General features: G+C 46.8%; 1 protein-coding gene across 1 annotated transcript; it reads left to right on the forward strand.

Annotated features, from left to right (window-relative positions):
• Window positions 1–3,126: 3,126 nt before the first annotated feature.
• LOC308526653 (F-box only protein 31-like) lies at window positions 3,127–4,623 on the forward strand (the record flags this gene model as incomplete). Its single annotated transcript, XM_081101828.1, is given in 3 exon segments — window positions 3,127–3,241; window positions 3,244–3,355; window positions 3,357–4,623. Coding segments are annotated over 3 exon segments (1,494 nt in total).
• Window positions 4,624–11,328: the final 6,705 nt, after the last annotated feature.

Raw genomic sequence — 11,328 nt, forward strand, 5'->3', positions numbered from 1 at the left:
ACTTGTATGTCTATTTCCTTCACCAGATTAGGGAAGTTTTCGGTCATTACTTCTTCAAATAGGTTCTCAATCCCTTGCTCTCTCTCTTCTCCCACTGGTACCCCTGTAATGCGGATGTTATTATGCTTCATGTTGTCCAAAAAGTCCCTTTAACTATCCTCATTCTATTTAATCATTTTTTTCTTTTTGCTGTTCTGATTGGGTGTTTTTTCTACATTGTTTTCCAAATCACTTATTTGACCCTCTGCTTCATCAAACCTACTGTGTATTCTTCCCAGTGTATTTTTCATTTCAGATATTGTATTATTCATTTCTGATTGGTTCTTTTTTATGGTTTCTATGTCCTTTCTCATGCTGTTGAGCATCCTTTTGACCATTACATTGCACTCTTTATCTGATAAATTGCTTGCTTCCATTTCATTTAGCTCTTTTTCTGGATATTTCTCTTGTTATTTCATTTGGGGCCTGATTCTTTGTCTCCCTATTTTGGATCCTAGTCTTTGTGTGGTGGCCTTATGTAGTAGGTGTCCCTGGGGGTCCAATAGTGTAGTCTCCTTGATCACCTGAGTTGGGTACTCCAGGAATGTCCTTTGTGTGGGTCATATGGACCATCTTGTTGTTATTGAGTCTTGATTGCTATTGGCCTATTCATGCATGGATTGACCCTCAGGTTGGCTGACTCTGAGGCTCAACCCTGACCATCACATGAGAGCTTCTGTGCAGGTGCTGACCATCTGAAGCAGAATTTACCTCAGCTATGTTTGGTGCCTGCTGATATCATCCTTTAGATATCTTGCTTGTAAAGCTAATTAGATCCTGCTCTGATGTTATCTGATGCTGGCCACTGGGTGTGTTGGTTCTGGGTCTCTTGGGAAGGAATCTGGTGCAGGAAAATGTAAGATGCTGTCTGTGACTGGCCCTGGGCAACCTGTTTGTAGCTACAAGTGATCCAGAGTTTGTGGCTACTTCTTCAGGGTCTGAGTGTGTGAAGGACGGAAGGTTGAAGCTACATACCAAGACTGGCTTTTACCAGCACCAGGCTCGGGGCAGGTCAGTAAGAGTCTTAAGGAACTCAGAGATCTGCCTCTGCTGGCCTTCACCTACGGGCTGCTCTTAGGCTCCGTCACTGAAAGAGCCTCTGGCAGTACTCATACCGCTGGCGGTAGATTCACAATGAGTCACCAGGTTGGGGCAAGTGGTTGTCCTGTAAGGGAGAGGTGCTGGTCAGGCTTCTGGGAAGATGGTGTTGTGGCCCCCAGGCTGATACTACACATAGGGGAGTGTTCCACCCAAGAAAGATGGTGTCTGAGGTATAGAAAAATGATTCAGCACAGGGATCGTGGTGCCTGTCCCTTCAGCTCTCTTGCCAGAAACATAAACCCCAGACTCTCCTCATGCAACTCTAATCTGCTCCACTCCTCCTTTGAAGGAGCCCAGGGTGAGTGTCTGTGAATGAAATTTTGTGTGTCAGCCTTTTAAGAGGGCACCTGGTCTCTAGTGGATTCTCATCTCTCCCTGATGAACAGAACCACTAATTTTCACAGCCAGATGTTATGTGGGCACCTTTTCCTGGCCCTCGTGCTCTGGACTGGGAGCCTGGCTTGGGGTCTAGACACCATGCTTCTCAGGGGGAACCCCTTTAGCTGAAATATTGCTCCAGAACTTCAGCCACTGCCCATGAAAGCAGGGCAAGTCTCCTTGACCCACCAGTCACACAAGTACCCTTGGAGACCGTCCCTCAAAGTCCCATCAGTGCAGGATCCTGAAAGAAGAGTCTTTGCACCCATTACCCAGTTGCATACCAATAGTAATATGCGGCTATTCTTCAGGGGAGGGATTGAGAAGTTTTAGTCTTTAAATGATCGAGGTCAGTGTCTGTGGCAGATGGAGTTTGCACCCCTCTATCAAATAAACTGCCCTGAATGTCTATTCCTGACAAAAGGCAAATCAAATTCCTCCCAGGGCACTGGGAGGACCCTCCAAAGGTCAGAGTGTTTCTCTGGTAGGAATCCAGAAAAGTGGAGAGAAGAAATCTAGCTGCTCTCAACATGAGAATGGAGGCCTGTCTGAACAAGCGGGGCCAGTCTCAGCCCATAGGAGAGTTATGTTCACGGTGGGCAGATGGTGAACTTTTTATTGAGGGCATCCATTCACCCAAGGAGCTAGCAGGGTTAGTCACGTGAAAGTGAAGAACTGAGGTCAACCGAAAGTGAGGAACTGGAGTCCATCCTTGCTCACATGTAGGAGCCCATTCCTACCGGGGGCCTGGGAGATTTGGCAGAGGCTGGGTTGAGGCTGAGCATAGAATGATCTCCCTTATGGAGTTCAGGGTCAGGTCAACCTACAGTCAGTGACTCTGCTCTAAACTATAGTGAAGTACCACTCAACACTCCCTAGGATGGCTATCATGTATTTTTTTTTTTTTTTAAAGTTGGACCCCTTGTGCAGTGCTGGTGGAAATGTAAAATAGCGGGGCCACATTGGAGAGTGTTTTTTGGCAGTTCCTCAACATGCTAAGCATAGAGTTACCAGATGACCCAGGAGTTCTACTTCTGGGTGCATGCCCAAAGGAAATGGACACATGTTCACACAGAAAAACTTGTACACAGTGTTCGTGGCGGCGTTGTTCATGAGGGCCTCAAACCGGAAACAGCGCAAATACTCATCAACTGATGAATGGGGAAAAAAAATGTGGTATACCCATACACTAGAATATAGCATACATAAAACTTTAAAATGTTATGCTAAGTGAAAGAAGCCAGTCACAAAAGACCAGATATTATGACTGCATTTATGTGAAATGTCCTGTTTCCCCCCACCTCCCCCCCATAAGCATATCCCTGGAGGCATATCCCTACAGAAAATGGATTAGTGACTGCCTGGGGCTAGGGCGGGAGGACAGGGAGGGGGCACTGGGAAAGCGTCTGGGATTGTCAAAGGGGGGGGGGGGACATATGTAATACCCTTTGTAATACTTTAAGCAATAAAACAATTTAAAAAAATAAAGTCCTACAATTGGCTCCTTTCTGAGGGGGCGTGGCTAGGCCCTGGGGGGCGTGGCTGGACTCAGCTTAAAGCCCGGCTGAGGAGCAGGAGCCCACACTGGTGGCTGTTACACGTGGAGGCATGGAGGACTGCGCTTGCATCTGCGGCGTGGGCTCTTCGCGGGGACATCGATGTCGTCAGCAGCGCCAAGGCCCAGCTGAGACGGCAGCGGCTGAGGGCAAGCCGGCCCAGCACCAGCAGAAAAGCACCTCGAGGCGGAGGCGCAGGAGGAGGCAGAGGCGGAGGCGGCAGCGGCAGCGGCAGCGGCAGCGCGGTGCTGCGCGGGGAGTGGAGGAATCGGGAGCCCCATGCAGCCCCTCGCACTGCTCGCTGCAGGACCTGCCCGTGGAGATGCTGGTGGAGATCTTCGCCTGGCTCCCCGGCACCGACCTGCCCAGCCTGGCCCAGGCCTGCACCAGATTCCACCACATCCTGCACATGGACAGCATCTGGAGACGGCGCTGCCGCGAGGAGTTTGGCGTTGGTGAAAACTTGCAGAACCTGGAGACGATCGGATTGTCTTATCGAGAAGTCTATGTGAAGCTGTTCCACCCGTACAGACACATTTTGGGATTGTGGCAGCTATGTAATGACTATAGAAGACTGCTGAATGTCGCGGTGGACGGCTTAGGCATTACTGGTTGGACGTACGGACCTTCCCTTAACACCCACGTGGATGGCCCAATGCAGTTCGAGCCCGCGTTCAGAATTCGCCTGACGGAGCGGAAATCAGCCGCGGTGGAGTGCATGGAAGGCCGCCACCGCAGGCCCCACCACCGCCACATACAGATTGAGAAGAACAGGTTCACCACCCAGTGCGACAGGACAGACCACGTAACAGATTCACCAACGCGGCTTAGGGGAGGATGGGGGCTGGAGCTGTTGGAGGAGGACCTACAGGGCTTTGACTTCCTGACCTACCACCGCCTCTACCTCCCGCCCAGCCACCCGGACGACCTCATCAGGCCAGGCCTCTTCCAAGGCAAATACGATCGCTTCGGCCTATCGATTGTCATGCTCAGCTTCCATGGGGAGTATGCCAGGGTCACGAAGGTCACGGGATACTCCAACCAGATATTAGACATCCACCTCAAGCGACGCATCCAGCTGCGAGATGGCGAGATCTTCCGCAACTTCAACGAGCTCTCCCGCGTGGTCCAGGAGATTGACGAGCAGGTGATCCGGGAGCAGCAGCAGCAGCAGCAAAAAAACAGGACTGAGGAAAGCAAGGGCCATGGCTGGCAGAGCCCTGCCCAGCCCAGCGTCGGGGAGTCCGGGGCTGCAGCTTCGGAGGAGCAGCCGGTCCCGTTTGTTCTGCCTGTGGGCGTGAGCTCAATAGACCAGAACTACCCCCGGACCTGCAGGATGTGTCTCTGTGCTAGCGTGGACATTGTTATTATTGCCCCCCATGGCTTCCCCTACTGCATGCACTACCCTGGAGTCTTCATCCTGTTCGATGAGGACCACTTCGGGTTCATCTGTCTGGAGCTGAATTACTTCATCCTGTACGGCAGAGTCCAGAACACCTTCCAGAATGTGGAGGCACCATCCCCGCAGGCCTTCCTGGAGATGCTCTAGAACATTCAGTCCGGACCCCCTGGGAGGAGCAGCTTGCATGCACTTTGAAGATTTGACCTTCTGACCAGGTTACCCACCTTTGTTTTTTAATCCTCACCCGAGGATATTTCCCCATTGATATTTAGAGAGAGTGGGGGAGAGAGGGAAAGACAGAAATAATCCATGTGAGAGAAACACAGAAGTTGTTTGCCTCCTCCCCAAGCCCGGACCAGGGCCACGCTGGGTAGGAGCCAGCAATTGAGGTAGAAATAAACAGACCAGTGGTCTCAACCTTCCTAATGCCGTGACCCTTTAATACAGTTCCTCATGTTGTGGTGACCCCCAATTTCATTGTTACCAATTGAACATAATTAAAGCATAGTGATTAATCACAAAAGCAATATGTCATTATGTATGTGTTTTCCGATGGTCTTAGGCCTTTCCATCCACAGGTCCAGGCTCTATCCACTGAGCCAAGCCAGCTAGGGCTGAGCATGTCTTTTTTTTTTTTTTTCATTGTTTTATTGCTTAAAGTATTACTAAGAGTATTACATATGTCTCCTTTGTTTTTTTAGCTGCCCTTGACAATCCCCTGGCCTCCCCTACCCCCCAGTGTCTTATGTCCATTGGTCATGCTCATATGCATGCATACAAGTCCTTCGGTTGATCTCTTACCCACCCCCCTCCTGCCCCCCAACCCTCCTCAGCCTTCCCGCTGTAGTTTGACAGTCTGTTCGAGGCTGCTCTGCCTCTTGAGCATGTCTTTTTAAAAAGAAAGAAAGAAAAAGGAAAGATCCTAAAATTAGATAGTGGTAATTGTTAGATTGTACAACTCTGAATATAATAAAAACCACTGAATTGTACATTTTATATTTTTAATTAAATCTTTATTGTTCAGATTAAAAACAAAAGAAGAGCAAGGCGAGCCCTTTCTATGACTGTTCTTCCTACCAGTCTTGATGTAGCTTCTTCTGTAAATCCTTGGCTATGAGACCTATCTTCAGCTAGTCTTCAGTTGGTTACTCAGGATGATTATTCTATAATTTGGTTGTAATTCCAGTTTGGTCTTGGGAGGAGGGGAGTGTAGCTTTTACCTATTTCACTGCCATCTTGATCTCTTGTAAGGGAATATTTTAATCAATTCATTATTTTTAAAAATATATCTTTATTATTGAGAGTACAATTCATTTTTTTAAATCTCTCAACTTCTCATACTGTTTATAATACACATACAAATTGATTTTTTCTTTTATTGAAGTTGATATATTTATCATGCCTTTAATAAAAATAAAACTATTAAAAAATATATTCAACATTCTCTTAAGTAATACATTTTTTAAAAGTAAATTGGGGCCCTAACTGGTTTGGCTCAGTGGATGGAGCGTTGGCCTGTGGACTGAAGGGTCCTAGGTTCAATTCCCATCAAGGGCATGTACCTTGGTTGTGGGCACATCCCCAGTGGGAGGTGTGCAGGAGGCAGCTGATCGATGTTTCTCTCTCATCGATGTTTCTAACTCTCTATCCCTCCTCCTTCCTCTCTGTAAAAAACCAATAAAATATTTTTAAAAAAGTAAATTGGGTCTTTCAGTCTCAGTTATATGATCTGAACAATGTTTTTTAAAATGTGAGTCTAAAATTTCTATATTTAAATTTTTATTTCTCTTGATTACTGAAAATAAAAGGATAATCCATTTTTATAATTAATTCTGTTATGAGCCTTTTTGTTTTTCATAATTAAAGGTAACTTACTAAAGTCCCTGACATCTCTGTAACAAAATACTCTCCTGTTTGCCAGGAGGCCCTGTGATGCCTATCAAGGGTAATTTCAGGAATTTGGGTGGCAGCATCTACATCAGTAACAAAGCTACTGCAGTCGGTCAGCATTTAGGGAACTGCAGCCTTATTTCAGGAAGCTCTGCTTGGAGGCAGTAGGCAGATGAAAAGTCACGTATCACCACAAGACATAAGACAATGACTCACCAAAATCCCCTTTCCAAACCTTGGGATTGAGACAGATAACACCTGACATTTGTCACTAGTAAAATATCTATGTGATCACACAAACAGGAGGTTCCAAATACAAAGGAATATAATTTCAGTACAGCTCACCCCCATCAATGTGAAAATCTGTGTCTATAAATGAATTATTAATGAATATATACTATGTAAGTGTTTAGTATTTCAAGTATTTACAAAGACACTGTACTAAATACTGTAAACCATAATAACATAGTTAACATCATAATCAAACATAACTTACATGTTAATCATTTTAATTACTGGAGATATTTTTAAAGAAATTATCATTTATATGCATCTCACAGAGTTGTCATGAAATTAAATGATAAAATAATGGTACTTATTGAGCACTTAAAATGTGTCAAATACTAGCTAAGGGATTTACATAGACTGTTATTTTATTCTCATTAAGTGATAATATTATTCCTATTTTACAGATAAATAGCCAGTAAGATTCAACCCATATCTGCCAGGCTCCAAAGCCTGTCCTTTTAATTACTATGATCTTTAGAAATATCCTCTCAGGCCTTTACAGTGGAGTGCCCACTTTTTTACAGAGCTTAATATAACACTTGCATTGGCTGCCTTTCTTTCCTTTCTTCTCTCCCTACCTCTCTACTGTTAAACAAAAAAATTTAACTTGCTGGACAGAAAGTCTTTTTAAAAGTAAGGGTTGCCGAAACCGGTTTGGCTCAGTGGATAGAGCGTCGGCCTGCGGACTGAAAGGTCCCAGGTTCGATTCCGGTCAAGGGCATGTGCCTGGGTTGCGGGCACATCCCCGGTGGGGGATGTGCAGGAGGCGTCTGGTCGATGTTTCTCTCTCATCGATGTTTCTGACTCTCTATCTCTCTCCCTTCCTCTCTGTAAAAAATCAATAAAATATATTAAAAAAAAAAAAAGTAAGGGTTAGGTCATTGCTAGAAAAAAATAAAAATAAATAAAAAGAACACTCGTCCTGGGTCATGGAGTCTAAACCACCAGCAGTTTGGCTGGGTAGAAAATACATGTTCAGCCCTGACCGGTTTGGCTCAGTGGATAGAGTGTCGGCCTGTGGACTCAAGGGTCTCAGGTTCGATTCCGGTCAAGGGCATGTACCTTGGTTGTGGGCACATCCCCAGTCGGGGGTGTGCAGGAGGCAGCTGATCGATGTTTCTCTCTCATTGATGTTTCTGACTCTATCCTTATCCCTTCTTCTCTGTGGAAAATCAATAAAAAATATTTTAAAAAAGGAAAGAAAAGAAAATACATGTCCAACATCCAAGAGTTCTGCAAGCACTTTAATGCACCAAGTCATTCTGAAGGAATTTACATTAGCTACTGGGGGTGGGAGAAGGTGAAGCAGGGCTAGTTCTGTAGCAGAGTCTGCAGCACAATGAGTTAAGCTCATGTGTGAAGAAGATGCGGAGCTCCTGGGGTTTTCAGGGGCCTGGCTATTCTCTCTTGGGTAATCACAGACATCACCTGAAAATTAATCCTAAACTCTAACATATGTACGTTTGTTTTTCAGGGTATTTTTCTTTTCTGTAAAACATCAAAAAATTTTAAATTATAATATTATATTTGTTTTATGTGTACAACATAGTGATTATACATTTACATAACTTATGATCACCCCAGTTAAGTCTAGCACCTACCTGGCACCATACATATTATCTACACTAATAAAAGAGAAACATGGTAATTGGCGTACGACCGCTACCCTTTTCATTGGCTAATCAGGGCAATATGCAAATTAACTGCCAACAAAGATGGCGGTTAATTTGCATATGTAGGCACAATGCAGGGAGGTGAAAGGGAAAGCAAGAAGAAGCCCCCTGTCACTGACAGTGATCGGAAACCCAGGGGGGAGCTAAGAGCCGGGGGGCAGGGCAAAGGCGGCCATGGTCGGAGAATGGGGCGCCTTTGCCGCCCTGGCCAGTGATAGCGGGAAGTAGGGGTGGAGCCAGCAATGGGAGCTGGGCACAGGCGAAGCTGGCAGTCCCAGGAGCTAGGGGTCCCTTGCCTGGGCCTAAAGCGGAGCCTGCGATCGCTGGGCCGCTGCCGCTGCGGGTTCCCGCTGCCCAGGCTGGACGCCTCGGCGAGAGGCGTCAGCCGGGGCAGGGGCGGAGCCTGAAACTGCGGGGAGCTGGGGGTCCCCTGCCCAGGCCTGACACCTCTGCCAGAGGCCTCAGGCCTGGGCAAGGGGCCAATCCGGTGATCGGCGATCCGAGGGTGATGAGGGTCAACTCCTCTGGCCGAGGCATCAGGCCTGGGCGGGGGCCGGAGCCGGTGATTGGGGGGATATGAGGGTCCCCTTGCCCAGGCCTGAAGCCTGGGTCAGAGGCATCAGGCTTGGGCGGGGGGTGGAGCAAGCGATCAGAGGGAGATGGTGGTCCCCTGCCCAGGCATGATTCCTGGGCCAGAGGCATCAGACCTGGGCGGGGGTCAGAGCCAGTGATGGGGGGAGATGGGGGCCCCCTGTCCAAGCCTGACACCTCTGGTGGAGGCGTCAGGCCTGGGCAAGGGGCCGATCAGGCAATCGGAGGGTGATGGGGGTCGACGCCTCTGGCCGAGGCATCAGGCCTGGGCGAGGGCAGAGCCAGTGATGGGGGGCAGAGGGGGGTCCCCTGCCCAGGCCTGAATCCTGGGCCAGAGGCATCAGGCCTGGGCCAGGGGCGGAACCAGCAATCGGAGGGGTCTGGGGGTCCCCTGCCCAGGCCTGACGCCTGGGCCAGAGGCATCAGGCCTGGGCGGGGGGCAGAACCAGTGATCGGGGGGAAATGAGGGTCCCCTGCCCAGGCCTGACGCCTCTGGCAGAGGCGTCAGGCCTGGGCAAGGGGCCGATCCTGCGATTGAAGGGTGATGGGGGTCAATGCCTGAGGGCTCCCAGTATGTGAGAGGGGACAGGCTGGGCTGAGGGACACTCCCCCCCACACACACACCGAGTGCACGAATTTCGTGCACCGGGCCCCTAGTCCTATATAATAAAAGGCTAATATGCAAATTGTCCCCTTGGGAGTTTGACTGACTGGGAGTTTGACCACTTGCTATGATGTGCACTGACCACCAGGGGGTGGCACAGAACGAAGGAAGGCCCTAGCCAGCAGCTGGCAGCCAGGGAAAACAAGGCCTCAATTGGCCCTGATCGCTGGCCAGGCCTAGGGACCCTACCCGTGTACTAATTTTATGCACCAGGCCTCTAGTTTATTATATTTCCTGTGCCCCATGACTATTTTGTAGCTACCAATTTGTACTTTTTAATCATTAAAGGGCATTTTCCTATGGAGATGTAAAACTCTAGATACTTTTCCTAGGTATGTATTAGATTAAAACTCTGGTGTTTGAGTTTTTTTCCTTTCAGCACTTTATGCCATTCAATTGCCTTCTGGCTTCTGGTAAAAGCCTATTGTCATTATGTGTCACCGTTGCCCTGTTTATAATGTGCTGGTTTTCTCTGGCTGCTCTAAAGAATTTCCCTTTAATTTTGGATTTCAGTAGTTTGATTATGACATGCCTAGGTGTGGTTTGCCAAGTATCTTGGATGTTTACTGAATTTGAAAACACTTTGGCCATTGATTCTTCAAATTTTGGAGTCTCTCTCTCTCTCTCTCTCTCTCTCTCTCTCTCCCCCCCCCCCCCCCCAACCCCCATGGGACATCAATTACACATACTGTTAGACTTCTTGATATTGTTCAACAAGTCACTGGGGCTTTGCTCATTTTTTTCCCAGGTTTTCTTCTGTTTTGTTTGTTTATTTTGTTTTTCAGATTGAATAATTTCTATCAATCTATCTTAAAAGGTACTAATTCTTTCTTCTATTATTTTCAATCTATAGTTAGGCCTATCTAGTCAATCTCCCATATCAGATATTTTAACATCTAGTTCTAGAATTTCAATTTTTCTTTTTTTAGTTTTCGTTTGTTTGCCTAAATTTTCTATATGTTAATTCATTAAAATTCTATTTTCTTTTACGTTTTTGAGTATAGTTATAGTATCTGCCTTAAAATCCTTGCCTGCTAATTACAAGGCATCTTCAGGTTAGTCTCTACTAATTATCTTTTCCTTTGAATATTGGTCACATTTTTTTGTTTCTTCACTTGTCTTGTAATTTTGGATTGTGTAATGGACATGGTGAATGATACATTGTAGAGACTCTGAACTCTCTTATTTTCTTCTCAAGAATATTGACTTTGTTTTAGTAGACAGTTAACTTAGCACAACTCAAACTCCAAACTCTGTTTCCTTTATGTTGGGCAGCAGCTGAATATCGTGTTCTGTTCTTTTAGCCTTTAGGCCACTTAGATTCTGCCCTGAGCACACATAGTGCAGTGGTCAGTCAGATGTCAGGCAGAGTTTATACTCATGAACTGGGAGCCCCTTCTACTGCTCTCTCTTTTCTGGAATATTCTTCTTCACATTTCAGCTGTGGTTGTTCTAAGCATTGACTCTGAATACTTAACCTGTAAAATTCAAAATTTCATTGGAGGAGAAACTGTTCCATGATGTGATCACTGTCTGTCTAGCAAGTTGGACCTGGGCCAGAACAGAGGTTGCTTCCTGCAAACCCACTTAGAAACTGTCTGATCTTAACTGATGCCCATTCTGACATTAATCAGCACTCCTCCTTTGCTTCCTGCTAAGTGCTGATTCCTACAACAGATTGTTGTCCTGACCTGGTCAAACAGGTAAAGTAATTTCTGTACCTGATGGTATACACATACCCTTCAC

The sequence above is a fragment of the Myotis nattereri genome, assembly GCF_964212035.1.
Source record: "Myotis nattereri genome assembly, chromosome: 11".
Taxonomy (NCBI): Eukaryota; Metazoa; Chordata; class Mammalia; order Chiroptera; family Vespertilionidae; genus Myotis; species Myotis nattereri.